The 14,906-nt window shown below is 51.3% G+C and overlaps 2 protein-coding genes across 3 annotated transcripts in view; one reads left to right on the top strand and one right to left on the bottom strand.

The window, feature by feature from the left end:
• The window catches only part of Timp (Tissue inhibitor of metalloproteases), a 31,424-nt gene extending 22,065 nt beyond the window's left edge, over positions 1 to 9,359 (bottom strand). The window contains exon 1 of one of the 2 annotated variants that reach the window (XM_011144185.3): positions 8,606 to 9,359. Coding sequence is in view for 1 of the 2 variants with exons in the window: in XM_025302056.1 (XP_025157841.1) it covers positions 6,542 to 6,562 (21 nt within the window). In the remaining variant the exon portion in view is untranslated. Of the gene's footprint in view, positions 1 to 6,541; positions 6,757 to 8,605 lie in introns of those variants that run through there. The other variant, XM_025302056.1, reaches the window with a different exon arrangement.
• Positions 1 to 14,743, top strand: part of Syn (synapsin) — a 39,845-nt gene extending 25,102 nt beyond the window's left edge. Inside the window, exons 6-9 of the mRNA XM_025302055.1 lie at positions 12,228 to 12,433; positions 12,914 to 13,178; positions 13,248 to 13,497; positions 14,013 to 14,743. Coding sequence (XP_025157840.1) covers positions 12,228 to 12,433; positions 12,914 to 13,178; positions 13,248 to 13,497; positions 14,013 to 14,197 — 906 coding nt within the window. The 3' untranslated portion in view covers positions 14,198 to 14,743. The remainder of the gene's footprint in view (positions 1 to 12,227; positions 12,434 to 12,913; positions 13,179 to 13,247; positions 13,498 to 14,012) is intronic.
• Positions 14,744 to 14,906: the final 163 nt, after the last annotated feature.

Below are 14,906 nucleotides of genomic sequence, written 5' to 3'. Positions count from 1 at the left end.
CGCGAACTCGTCCGTAAATTCCCAGACTCGCACACGTCGCCTACGTCGACGTCCGGTTTTCTCTCCACTCGACGATTCTCCGTTCTCTATTCTCCTCGTTAACGCCTATTAATCTTCAGCTTTCGGCCCTTCACGCTCGAAACGTCAGCCTCGACCTGCGATTTTCGACTCGCCGTTCGTTCGCCGCTCTTGGATTTTTGCGCTCCCGTCGAGTCTAAACCGCCCGATTGTCAGGTCTCCGGTTAGGCTCAACCTTCGACTTTCTCGACTTCAAGCGAGTACCGCCGCCGCGTCGTATCACGTGCTTCTTATTACACACACGCGTACGTACACGCGCACAATAGGAGTCTTCATAGCGACCGCGTTGACGAGGGGATGGAAAAAGCGAGAGATATCTCGCGATTAGCGAATGGCTCCAATTAGCGAAACACGCTTTCCCACCCTAGAAATTTTCCTCTTCCCCGAAGCGACGTTGCGAAAGCACTTGTACCCGGGCCTTATTGCGATTCTCGTTCTTCGGTGAATGAGATTGTTGGCAGCTGAGTCACGCGTAGTAGAGCCACACGCATTAGTTAGGTCATGAAAGAACGCGGCAGACGTCACAGTCTTCGCCTTCGCCGTCGTCAGCTTAAAGAACCGCCGACGCGCTATCACTTGACACGCGTCGCAAAAAGAGACCCTAAAGTTGCGAGAAGCGCGCGAAGGTCTTCCGCGTATTCAAAACGATCATACGAAATGCGGCTCGTCGCACATACCATGGTTGAGAGAGAGAGAGAGAGAGAGAGAGCGAGAGAGCTTGTTCAAAGTCGCTCGCGAGTCGAGAATCATTTTTTCTCGCTAAGTTATTATTCATATCGGCGCGTGAATAATTCCGCTTGATTTAATTGCCAATTCTCAAAAGCGTACTCTAATGATACGCGAAGATGCATAATTTCCGTTACGAGTTAACACTGCGAGAATTTAACGCGATAAATACGGTATTAAATTAATAAATTAATTATCATCATACGACATTATATATTAAGGAGCTGCGAATGTGCGATTTGCGCTTTTTACCTTAATTAAAAGCGCCAATACGCGCGGCTCCCGCGAGCAGATTTAATGGCGCGTTTTTTGCTCTGGGAATAATGCAGTTACATTACGCAACCTTTTTACACTCCTCTCTATATGCATAACGATGTGTGTTCTGAGAATGTCACGGTTAATGAGAGATGCGGACCCCAAGGCGTGCGACAACGTTTTGCAATTATTTGCCTTACGTAACAATACGTTGCTCGATAAATTTCCGCGAAATCGCACGTCGCGACCGCTGTCGACTGCTCGTTATCAGCCTCAACGCTACGCCCAATATTGGGCCTTAGACAATGTCCGATGCGAATGTATGCGAAAAGCAACGACGACGTTTCCTCTCGTTCGGTGACAGACGGCGTCTGACGTCACGTCGCAAATACGAATTACACATCGTGCATGCATCCGCAAAGGTGCACATCGGGAAAAGTCGCGCGAATTTTATCTTTTCTTGCTAGTCCTGGCTTTATCGTCCTCTCGATTTCTATGCGATCATCATCTCCTTAGTCGTCATCATTAATTCGCCCGTACCGATTCGATGAACGATAAATTGTCGCGCTACGCACGCACGACGCTGCACGTGTACACGATGACGTCGATAAATAGGAGGGAGGCTGCGAGCGCTCGATGCGCCCAAGAGACAGAGAGAGAGAGAGAGAGAGAGAGAGAGAGAGAGAGAGACACGGCGCGGCGGCGGCGCCACGTAACGCAATCGCTTTGCCTTCCGGCGAATCCGCCATGTAATAAGCGAGAATGCCAATTAAATTCCGCCGAGCGATAACACGCTCTCTCCCGCCCCTTCTCTCTCTCTCTCTCTCTCTCTCTCTCTCTCTTTCACCTTCTCTCCGTGCGATTCACGGAAGGATGATTCCTCGCCTCGCGTAAGGCCGGGAACCGCCGGGATGCTGAGGAAGCATCTCGGGCTCGGGAAGAGCAAAGTGGGAATGCCGGCGCATAGCGCGAAAAGTGCGCAGGCTGGTGCGTATCCGCGGGCTCTGCCGTGTTATATACGCGATGATGTAACGAGAGAAATCACAAGCAACGGGGATGACCACACCTCGACGTCGCGATACTGCGTCCGCGTAGCGTTTCGCAAGTCGACGACTTTTAGGCAAGGCCGGTGCGTCATAGCGCGCGCGCTCGAATTTCCGCGACATGCCGCTCGCTATGCGCGCCGCGACATGTGCGGAATATATATCGCGGCATTACTCTGAAGAAATTCCTACGCGAGTAGGAATCCTCCTCGACGAAATCCAAGCCGGAGAGAGGGAGCGCCTCCGATTAAAAAATAAATACCGAAAATATGCATTTCCACGAGTCGCTGTACGCTACAGCTGCGGGCATTTCGTAAATGTTCGATCTGGCCTGGCTGCGATGCTCGAATTGACGGGTGAATTCTGAAACACGACGTCCTCGCGACGAAACGCGGCGGCGCTCTCTCTGGCTTTTGATTTTCGCCACTGACCTAACCCGATTTCCCTGCGGACGCTCGGAAAATACACGAGAAGCATGCAATGCAGTTTCCCGGTGAGGTGAGACGCGCCGCTTCGAGACGCTCTACGAGACGTGCTGTCGCCGGAGTTCCGCCGGAGGATTAAGTTAATTCCGGACCGATGGCCACGGCGATTCACCCGGGCGGAATCACGCAAAACTCACTTTGGAATTGCGCGAGAAAGAGAGAGAGAGAGTTCCAACGAGATTGCGGCGTCCAACTTACGCGGAGATTAAATCCACCGGGTGCTCGGAGTCGTGTGTGAAATAACGTTAGACCCGTTACTCGTTTAACGACGGAGCAGGGTTGCAAGGGAGGTTTATCCCCCCGCCCCCTCCCTCCTTCTTTCTCATGGGTCCCACGGTTAGCCTTCGATCGCGCTCGCCGTTGGATGTTTATTAACTTTTTGCATGACCGCGCGCGAGCGAGAGCGGATCGCCGCGCCGGAGATTCATCTTACGCGCGCACGGAAACTGTTCGCACCTCCGGGGAATATTAACGGTACCGTGAGCCAGCATGTACACACACACACACACACACACGCGTGCGCGCGCGCGCGCGCACACAAAGGTAACGCGGCTTCATAACTCACGCGGTTGCAAGAAGAATCACGCGCGGTAATCATGCGCCGCGTCCGCAATCGCGACGATCGTTCGCGAGGCGCGCGCGCGCGCGCACGTAGAATTTATCACGCCGAATTGTTCGTGTTGCGCGCAAACAGGCCGCGCTTAAAACACTCGACGGGGCGACACACTTCTGTGCGGCTTTGCTTTGGGATTTAATGAGCGCGGCGCGGCCGCGCGACGTTCAAACCGACGCGATCCCGCCGGTTTTTTGATGATGTCCATGTTAACAGCCACTTAATACCTCGTATAAGCACTTTTACAATTTCTTCGAGTTGCGACACACGGCCACTTAACGTTCACAAGAGCCACGTATTTGATCGTTTCGCAAGAGATGTCGCTGGAATTCGTCTGTTATTAGTTCGCAGCTGTACCTGCGGACGGCCGGTGTCTCAACAGGAAGTCGCGATAGCGCTCTCGATAGTGCGGACAAAAAGCCGTTTGCTTGGCCCGACAGGACCCGGATAAACCAATTGTCGTGACAAGCGCGACACGTTATTAGGCTAAATGTCCGTTGGAATTTCGCTATTGGAAACGCGACCTGCGCCGCGGCGAGATCCCGCTGAGCTCGATAAAAAATCTACTCCACTTGCGCCTTAATTGGCCGAGCTCGCCGCCGTTGCGTGTAGAGCTTGCCTACATCGACCCCCGACGGGTCGTGCGTAAATCGATGGTTGTTATGTGTGTCAGTATAATAATATTAGAATAATATTAAAGTTAAACACGAATAATAATAATATCGTAAACGCCCGCGCAATCCGATTAATTTCTCCGTCCGTTCTCTTAATCCATGTTCGTTATTTCGTATTTTTTCTCGCCTTGTTATCGTTTCGTCGCGTTATTATTTATTATCAAATATTAATAAATGAGCGGAACGTCGGGCGTTGCCCGATTTCGCAACGAGTGAGAAACGATCGGTTTTCCGGTTGTCGATGTCGACGAGGTCGCGAGTCTCGACCTTCGATTTTCACCTCTCTCTCTCCCCTCTCTCCCCCCCCCCTCTCTCTCTCTCTCTCTCTCTCTCTCTCTCTCTCTCTCTCTCCCGTGCCAGTCTCCTCGTCGCCGGCTTTCCTTCTGCTCATTAGCGCGGGCGTGCATCGCGCGCAGGTTCTTGAACCGCGGGCTAATTGTTGTGGGAACCACCGGTACTCGGCGGTATTTCCGGGTGGTGAGAGGCGGCCGGTGATTGTGCAGTTTCACGCGACACCATTCATTCGCGCTTCGTTACCGAAGGAGATATTAATCCCGTATGCCGCGGCACGTCGGCTGAACATCACGGACGCGGGTCGTCGCAGTCATTTTACGCCGCGGCGTGGGATCGTTTCCTCCGTGCGATCGCTATCTCCGGCAAATGATCGCGCGTTTATCTCGCGTAGGATATCGCCCGGGTCGCGTGAGGCGCGCTCGACAGTCGCCCGGGGACTGCAAGCGCCAAATGGCTCGAAATTACCTGGCCACGATACGCGACTTCGGATCTAGACGCTGAGTTTCTGCGCCATTTGTATACAATGTCGCTTGTGCGATCGTGACCCAGAGAGCGAGCGAATGGACGAGAGAGAGAGAGAGAGAGAGAGAGAGAGAGAGAGAGAGAGCCGCGGAGATGGATCGTAGCCGATAAACCAAACGCCAACTGATACGTCGGCCAAGGCGTGTACGTCGAATGAAGGGCTACTGAGACGCATTTCGCGCAAACGCGACGTCTCAATCTCAAGTTGGACCAATCGCCGGAGATATTGGCTCTGCGCCAATTTCCGACGAGCGTGATTTACCGGACTACCATTCACGCGCGATCGCTTGCACTTTGCGCCGGCGAAAGAGAGCTGTATTGTGACGGGAGCACTTTGCGTCACATTTGCGCGGCTAATTCGACGCGAAGGTAGCACAAGGCGCACAAGGTAGAGAGATTCCCGTTTAATGATCATCGCGGCGCGCCACACGCGAGAATAGAACGGCCAGAGTTGAGGAGCGAGTAAAAATCGCGGCGAAAGGTGCCTCGGGGAGCCGGAAAATCGGGGAAAACACTCTCGACGAGAGCGAATAAATGCATCTCGAGTTATTGGGAGCGGATTGAAGAACTGGGATAATTTATACGGTACAGAGGCCGAGGCTGCGCAGCCTGGGCTCTCGGGAAGAAGTCACGTCGGCATTCGCCGGGCGATCGACGATCGCCGATCTCGGAGCGATTCCCGAACTGCATTCCTCGCGCGCGCGCGCTCGCTCGCTCGCTCGCTCGCGGCCGCGCGCGCTATCGCGGCTATAAATACTGGCGATTCGCGCTTCTAATCTGAGCGTATTACGCGAGCGAGCGAGAGAGAGAGAGAGAGAGAGAGAGAGAACGAGAGGAAGGAGCAAAGAAATAGAGCGAAAACGAGATAGGCAAGAGAGCGAGGTCGCGCGTATCCGCCTGTGTATTCTCCGAAAGGGAGTAAAACGCGTAGAGCGAACGCACGCACCTACGCCGAATGGCGCTCGACAGCTCGTGCAGCTCGCGAAGTGGCCGGCCGGCTGGTCGGCGCCACATCGGCCGATGTATATCGAGAAGCAAACGCGTAATAAACGCGATATTATACGCGGCGATACGCGGCGCACGTAAGACGCCCGCAACGCTCGCTACCACGATGAATTATATCCCGCCCGTGTAATCGCACAATGAGAGCCGGTCGCCGCGCCGCCGCGCCGTCGCGAAAATCGAGCGACGCGATCCTGTGATCGCGATCGTCGGCGGAATGAAAACGGCAATTATTCAGCCCGCATCTCCGATCTCCGAAGCGGCTGCGCTTCTGCGAGTTACCTGCGGCGGTATTAACGCGCGCGCGCGCTACATTTATTGCCTCGTTGCACGAAATGTGCGAAGGCCGATTATACGTTTCATACTGCGTGCGCGCCGTATCGAGCGTTTGCACTGATAGAAAAATATAGTTGAATTAACTATAATCTCACTATATACTTGTAGTTCATTTTGGCGTCAAGCGTATTTTTATAGTTCGTGGAAACCTACGAAATATAGTAGAACAAACACAAATATACAGTCAATGATTGTCTTAAATAATTGTTTAGCTACTTTTACCACATATATGGTAATTTCTCATTCACAAATATAGTGAGATTTAATATTCATATAGTTACATCTATCATCATTGAGCAAATATTCTGGTAATATTGACTATATAAAAGAGTTACTTTACCTACCATTCAATATTTGTATCCATACAATAATTTTAGTTTAACTTACTACAATTCTCCGTAAAAATATTATATGGTTGGTTATACTATGCCTATATCGTAATTATTACCGATATTACCGATTAATACTTAGTATAAATACGATATTTCGGACTATAATTTAGTTACTACGTACTCGATCATTATAGCTCCACATATCATATACTTTTCTCTCAGTGTGCGAGCCGGCTTCAGCCGGCTGATCGCCGTGTAAGAAAGTGACCTCCAGAAGACGCGAGGCCCCGATCGACACCGACGCCGACGGGAATGTTGCGCCGATGTTAGAATTTCCCGCTCGGCGATGAGCGATAGGAAATCGCTCGGCGTGACTGTCACAAGCGACGTTATGCAGCCGCGAGCTCACCAGCTCCAACTGCGACAATTAATTGAGTACATATGTATCTCTTGTGAAGTTTCGTAAGGGAGAAGAAAGCGGTGCGCTTCCGAGAGTAAATTTGTCCCGTTGGAGAGACCTCAGGTGAAAACACGCTCTCGCGCCTTTATCACTCTCGGCGGCTGAGAAGTCTCTTTTTGTCGCGCTGCGCGCGACGACACGTTATTTCGGATGCTGTGCCGGTCACAGTACCGTTGCCAGCGAAATAGTCACCTACGAGTCACGCGCGAGAATCGATCGTTAACTCGTTGTGAGCACGGAGGTACATATGTACTTAGGCGGGACTGAACTATACGCGACGGCGGGCGGGAGCGCGCGTTCCCCATATTTTTCCCGCGTCTCGTTTCTCGAGATTGCTTTCCCAGAAGCGGGTTAAAGTTAGGGACAGATCGACACAGCGTCATCGCGAACGCGGCACAATTCAATTTCAGTTTATCACAGGCTGGCGGAGCAGTCGCCGACTATACGCCGGCAGACACCACAATTTCCGCAAAAGAGCGGCCCGAAATCAAGCGCGCGCGCGCTCTGTTATTGCACGCGCGGCGATCATTTTGATACAGCGAGAGACTGAAAGACGATCTATAATGTCCGTGATGGTCATCGATGATTGGATTCAGCGGTGTCGGCTGTTGTTATTCCCCGCGAGAAATGAAAGAATGTACAGTGCAACGTTCGAGTTCTCGGACTCGCGTTGTTTTTCCCTCAGGTTTGCGCAACGACGCACATTGATAGTTTTCCAGTAATCAATCGGCAATCTTCGAAATTCATCGAGTCGAGCCATAAAGTCGCGCGCTCGTTCAAGACGTCCTGTTTAATCACGCCTCTCGGGTGAGAGACGTACGGTGTCGTCGCAATTTGCAATTGCGGGTGACGTCATTATTTACGGTCTTCTCGCGGTGGTACGTCGGAGCTAATTTTAAATCGAACGACGAGCTTTTTCTGTTCCAGAGAAACGTCGTCTTGCACCAGAGTGAAATTTCCATCTTATTTTTTCTTTTTTTCAAATTAACTATTGCTTCCATTAAAATTAGACGCTCGCAGCGGAGATTTTCAAATTTATATTAAGAGAGAATAATAATATACGAGCAGCATTATATTTGCCAAAATTTCCAATTAACTTTTTAGATTATTTCTTTATTGGAAATTATATATATATATATATATATTTTTTTTTTAATATTCATGTTTACACATATGATACGTCGACAAATTACTGCGAGAAATTCGCGTCATGATCTCTCGTGTAGATATTACGAGTTCCCTACGGGGTACTATTTATCGTACAGAAGTTGCGGTTCAACCCTTTATAGGTCGGCATTCATAAGTTCGGCCACACACATTCAGACCTTCTGTTTATTCAACCTGGTTGGATGCCACGATGAATTTCCATCAAACATTTGAATCGTATGCTTTATGCGCATGTAATCTATTTTACTGAAAATTAACATTGCTTTTGCCGACTACGAGATATAAAATTTCATAAATTTACCATAAAAATATTTTGCTGCACTAAAATATACGAAACATTTGATTTTTCAATATTTATTTTACATTTATTTCCTGAGCATACTTGAATCTGAATAACAGATTTCCACGATAATTATAGAAAGACGCGAATTTTAAATTTTATCCAGTTACGAGTTTTTCGTTAGGTTTGATCATCCGGACCGAACTTTAATATTTCAAAAAACTTTTCTCTATCATTCATGCATGATGCATGGAGATTACACGGGGACGACGCGAAAGAATCGCAGAGTACACGTACTCGCGGTCACGGCCCGACAATACGGCATGTGCAGATTTTACCTTTCTCCCGTGACCCTTTCTTGATCCTTCCGCTCGTGGACTTTCCGTTCGGCCTCTTCCGCCTTTCCCTGCTATCTCTTCACCGTTCTCAAGATCTCACAACTCAGCGAGCATAATAATTCCCGATCCGAGTGGCGGGTCCAATCGACGGACGCGCGAAAACTGCACTCGCGCTTTTCCACGGAGATTCAATCTCGAGAAGCCGGTCACTTTCTCGCGCGTACGAAGACGGATCTTCGTCGCGAGATAACATCGATCATGAGATCGCGGATAAGGAATCGGGGGATTTCTCTCTTTCTCCCCTTCTTTCTCTTCCTATCTGCTATTCTCTCTCTCTCTCTCTCTCTCTCTCTCTCTCTGTCTCACGTGTGTCGTCTCACGAGCCGGCACCCACGCACAGGTACGCGTGCACGTCGCGAGCGACCGATCGCGCGCGAGCTTCGAAAAGCAATGCAAGCGCGAGCGACACGCCGGGCTCTCGTTCCTTCCTACGTTCTTACTCGCACACGTCGTCGTTCCTGGCTCGTGCTCTCTGCCTGTCCCACTCTTCGGGGCTTTCCCTGTCCGTCTACCTCGTGGTCTCTCTTTTGCTCCTTCCCTCTCCACTGGATACACACTCGTTCACCGTCGTTCGTTCTCTTTTTCAACGTTTCTCTCTCGCGATCTCTGGTGCCGGCATGCCTTCGTCCTCCTCGCTCTTTTTCGTCTCTGTTACTCCGTGAACGTGGTACCAACCATCTTCCTCCGATGTTATCCGACCTCCCCCTCCCCCTTTGCATTCGCCACCACCTCTTGCTCCTCTTCCTCCTCCTCCCTTTCTCCTGCCGGTCTCACAAATCCTCCGACCTTCCCGCTCCGTCTTTCAGAAATGTTCTCCGTCGCTCCCGATTCGTCCTTGCTTTCCGATCGATGCTGCGCCGATTGCTCCGGTTTAATTTAATCCGTCAAAATCCATCTTCTATAATTGAAGCGGTCAGCGGAAAGAGTGTATACGGCGGCACGTGATCTCTCATTGGAGATTGGCTTGTTGGATCAAATAATATTTCCAGGTCTCTGCACTCTCTTTTAATTAAAACTGAAATATATTAGATCTCACTCGAGGAGTGAAAACTCTGAGAGAAACCGATCTTCTTTGTAGGAATTCTTCCGCGAACCTCCACATTTTTTTGTTGTTCGCTTCTTCTCTTACTTTGAAACATTACTTCTATTAATTATCGCGTTTATATTGATGTAAATTTCTGTAACGCAACTCCAGAGAGAACTGTCGATTTATCTTAATTGTGGTTTGTCTTTCCACCTCCCACGTCCCAGTCTTGCTGCTTTAAAAGCAGCTCAGAAATCAGTCGAAGTTTCGCGGAACCTGCAATGAATCTTTTCCATTTTTCCTCTTCTCGTCGTCTCGCCCACCCACAGACACGCGTCCTTCCTCTTGGCGAAGGCTTCTTCGCGCCTTTCGCAGGATCGTACTCGTGCTGAAGACTTCGGACCAGTTCGACGGTATGATTCATGAAGGCCACTTGAACTTCCCAAGTCGCGGTCTTAAATCGTGTTCGACTTCATAGCCTCGATCGAGCTTTCGACGTTTAAGCTTCGGCTTACCTGCTCACATGCTACGTGAGCTCGAGGGACGCCATTATGAGAATAAACACGCCTGCCTATTTCGGAGAAGAGCTCGGAGAGAACGATCTCGGGTGATACCTTGAAGGTTACCTCAAGATCCCACCACACCTAAAGCTTCCTCCGAGTCTCGACTATGAATATATCACCCTGCGCTCTCGACGCGTCTATCGGCTCGTCTCTCACCGTCTATCTCCTATCTATCTATCTACCTCTCTCCGTCTCCGGTGAGAGCTTTACCTACCGCACTCCACATCCGTTGCCTGGAGTCACGTCTGTCGGCTTCGAGATCTCTTCGCCATCTCCTCCTCTCGCCGCAGCAGTCGCCACCTTCGATCGGCCGCTTTCCCAGCTCGCCTTGCCGTCGTCGTTGCACATTTGCCTTTCTTCTTATTCTCCTTTCATCTCTGATTGTTTCGAGATAACCTTCGCGCATGTCTCGTCGTCTAACATTCCTTATCGATATCGAACATCTCCAAGTGCGATCTCATTTCTTCTTTCCTCTGTGTATCGGTATACTCTCTCCAGCAGCCCGTTCGTTACGACCGCGACGCCCAGGGGGATGCCGGCACCCACGGACAAATAATCAGCTGATGAATATTCGCTGTTTTTCCAACAGGCTGTTTTTATTCCATTTATCAAATCCCTCCCTATCCCCGCCCGCCGCTCGCGCACGTCCGTCGTTTCTCCTCCAACACGACACGCGCTCTCTCGCAGCAGTGCTCCTCGGAGCACTTCCCCTCACACCCACGTGCCGGCACACGGACACACGGACGGTCAGTTCGCACGTACGGATCGGGCACTCGTATATCGCGCTGCGTATAATATCGCGCACATCGCCGGAGATTGGGTCCGGATACGGCCGTTCAGCAAGCAAGGGGGCAAGATACTAAGCAGCCACTTCCTCTTTTACGTCCGCGCCATTTGTAAACAGAGCTGCTAACGGGGCGCAATATGCTCCGTTTTAGCGGCGTGATGCCATTTGCGCAGCGGTTGGAAAAGAAATGATTGACAGCGCCGGCTGGATGGACCAAATTGAGTCATCCTGCGCGGGACGCGCGAGGTCACACCGGCGCGATTACAAATCGCCATTCCGCGTAACTCGATTCACATGCGACAGACTTGCCACCGTATGTACGCAACCGATATCACTGTGGTTCCGTTCTGCGAAAGGGTCAAGGTGGAATTGACACTTTAGCTGATGATGTTCGAGCGCTTGAAGTTTCTCTCCCTCTCTCCCTCTCTCTCTTTCTCTCTCTCTCTCTCTCTCTCTCTCCTCTCTCTCTCTCTCTCTCTCTCTCTCTCTCTCTCTCTCTCGCATCGGACGTGCTGCGTATGAAAATGCGGTCGGTTATCTTTATACCCGACGCTACTTTACGTGAAACAATATCCCGAAGAGTAATAGGAGACGGTAATTAATTAGGTACACGGAAAGGGTAATGGAAAATATCGGGAGGGCCGATAAGGAGACTACGGGAGACAAACGAGAAACTAATAAATACCATACGAATCCGAGTCAAAGGAGCGACGCACTTAGGCTCTCGCGTTTACACCGCCCTTTTATCACCGGGAGAAATTCCACGGCTATCTACGCTAACGGAATAGCCCGAGAGAAGCGTTTACCTCCTATACGCCTGGTCTGCTCTCTCTCTCTCTCTCTCTCTCTCTCTCTCTCTCTCTCTCTCTCTCTCTCTCTCTCTCTCTCTCTCGCTTACTAATCCGATTAACGTTGACGCGAGGTAAAACGCTCGTTGACGGTGTATTATAATAAACAATTCGGACAGCGACTCAGCCGCGTCCGATCTCTCCTTCGTGCAAAGTTACGTCGAATTTATGTCCGTGTCGAATTTATGTCGCGAGTCGTGTAATTGCGTCGATGCGCGTCCTTAATCGCGGCCGAAGATTTCATCGAAACGTGACGTTTCTTCTCAGCGACGAGACGCCCGCAAGCTAAATTATCGATTTCGGACGATTCACTCATACGGATAGTCTATTGTGATCGCAGGTAAGCGCATCTCGGTACCCCGTCGTGGTGAAACTAGGCCACGCCCACGGCGGAACCGGCAAGGCTCGTGCGGAAACGAATCAAGAATTTCTAGATCTCGCCTCGCTGGCGGCTATGGCTAACTCCTACTGCACGGCTGAGCCGTACGTCGACACCAAATACGACGTGCACGTGCAGAAGATCGGCAACAACTACAAGGCTTTCATGTGAGTTGTCGAAATGGGGAGGAAGAAAGATGGCGAGCGCGCGCCGAGTAATTGGCACTTCTGGCCTGATGGGAGAGTTGAGTGTTCGGAAAATCCAGAGGAGTCAAGGTCGAGTCTACGAGTTAATATTTAAGAGATCCTTAGACAGAGATAGAGAGAGCCGGAGACTCTTCCGGTGAGAGTCTCGAGAAACGAGCTTAGTGAAACATTTATTTAACGCGGAAAGTTAAAATGAGTTACCTTTGCCGAGAGTGTAGCTAGATTGCGAAGAGCCCCGCTGCTCCGGATTACTAATTCACAACACACGCATCATCACGGTCATGAATTAAATATTCGATGATAAAGAGACTCCTCTCTCGATAGCGAGCTCCGTGTTGTGTCGACGCTCATAATTCACGCTACGTTGCTACTCGCGGCTTAGACACGTTGCTTTGCATAATAGACGAGCTGAAATTGTAGCGATGCTGCGTTTGCCCGCAGGCGAAAAAGCATAAGCGGCAACTGGAAATCGAATACCGGCTCGGCCATGTTGGAGCAGCTTTCCGTGAGCGAGAGACACCGCACATGGGTGGACCACGTGGCGCAATTATTCGGGGGGCTGGATATCTGCGCGATCGAATTGCTGGTGGGCAAAGATGGCCGGGAGCACATCATCGAGGTCAACGATAGCGCGCTCTCCTTGATGGGAGACTCGCAGGAAGAGGACCGCCGTCACATCGCGGACCTAGTCACCGCGAAGATGCAGGTTCGTTGGCCGCCCGCGAAGCACGATCGATCCCCCCATTACGAGCAAATGATAATTTACGATCCGCAGGTTTACTGCCGGCCGCCGAGCGTGTTGACGAAGACCGCCTCACGGGGCTCGATGTCGGGCTCCAGCCAGGCGACCAGCCCGGTGGAAGATCGAACTGCACCCCCGACAGCTCCCCTGGGATCGCACGGAAGTATGGGCTCCATGGCGAGTATAGGCAGCCTGGGCTCCGTCAGTTCCGCCGCCACCGCGATACCGGGAGACGTCACCACCTCGGACAGCCATCATCAGCTGCAGCGACGTGACTCCCAAGGTTTGTACTTGTCCGCTCGCGATTATTTCGCGATCCGGTGGATGACGCGATGGCGCGTAGCGAGGAATAACTGTCGCAAACTTTCATGCAATTGGCGAGGTGTGATCACTCGTTCAATTTTGTGATCACAAGGTAACGTGAAACGTTGGTCGACGATAATGAGACACGAGCAGCCTATGCAGTCACAATTTAACTCGTTTCAATTTTAAGCGAAATCTCTTCGAGTTCTCTTCGCGATCGCGTTCGTTCTTGCCGAGAGGTGAGAAGCAAGCTGCTCCGGATCTTTTTCATTCAAAATCGAGCCGGAAAATATCAAACTCATCGGATGCTTTGTGCTCCGCGTTTCTCGGCTCCACCGAGAATGCATACTGAGCTGTGAAACAAGACTAGAAAAATGGAACGTATTCCTTTCGTTTGTTCCTCTGATATCAATTTGCTTGTTCCTTGTTGATTGACGTCTCGTACGTCCCGAAGGAGATCTCTCTCGGGCTTAAGGTCCTCTCGAATTCCCACAGCATCGCAATCGAGCACCGTGAGCTCGGTGAGCGCGCCGTCCGTCGGCCGGCGCTCCGAGGAACCGCCGACGTCCAGGGTGCCGTTCCACCGACAAGGCAGCCAGTCGCAGACTCAGGGCGAGGACACTGAGGACACGATGAAGAACCTGCGAAAGACCTTCGCCGGTATCTTTGGCGACATGTAGACCTCGGGGTAGGGCCGACTGGGCGAGAGCGAGCCCGGCGGGCGCTCTCGCGGCGAAGTGGCGAACGAAAACCAGTCGGCACGAACAACACGAACTCACGAAATCCTTCGAAGATCCCTAAGCATGTTCCACGACTGAAAAGCTCGAGAGCACTCTCACTCGATGCGCCGATCGCGCGTAGGTAGGTTGACGCGGAGCATGTAGATATCTATATATTTGCAGATTGTCATATAAGAAACTCGCGAGGCTGCGCTCCGCGCGAAGTCCAATTAACCCTTCGAATCTGACCGAGACTCGCGGATTGTCCGTGGGAAGCAGGGAGCTCTCGTCCGCCGTTCGATATCAGATCGTTGATAGGGCCAAGGACGGGGCACAATTACACCCCTGAGAGTGCGCAGTCTCGCGGTGAGAAACTCAAAAACGAAGAATCTCATACGTTCATCGGTTTAATGAGCTAACGCGCTGTAGCAAGCCAGCGAGGTAGGTTCTGTATATTGAGAGAGTCTGGTCGTATGTGTGTGTGCGTGCGTGCGTGCGTGCGTGTGTGTGTGTGTGTGTGTGCGCGCGCGCGTGTGTGTGCGTGTGTGTGTGTGTGCGTGTGTGTGTGCGTGTATGTGCGTGCGTGCGTGCGTGCGTGCGTGCGTGCGTGCGTGCGTGCGTGCGTGCGCGTGCGTGTGTGTGTGTGTGTGTGTGTGTGCGTGTGTGTGTG

Source organism: Harpegnathos saltator, unplaced genomic scaffold, assembly GCF_003227715.2.
Source record: "Harpegnathos saltator strain DR-91 unplaced genomic scaffold, Hsal_v8.6 scaffold467, whole genome shotgun sequence".
In the NCBI taxonomy this organism is placed as follows: domain Eukaryota; kingdom Metazoa; phylum Arthropoda; class Insecta; order Hymenoptera; family Formicidae; genus Harpegnathos; species Harpegnathos saltator.
Note: the sequence above shows the minus strand (reverse complement) of the source record. Positions and strands in the feature narration are given on the sequence as shown.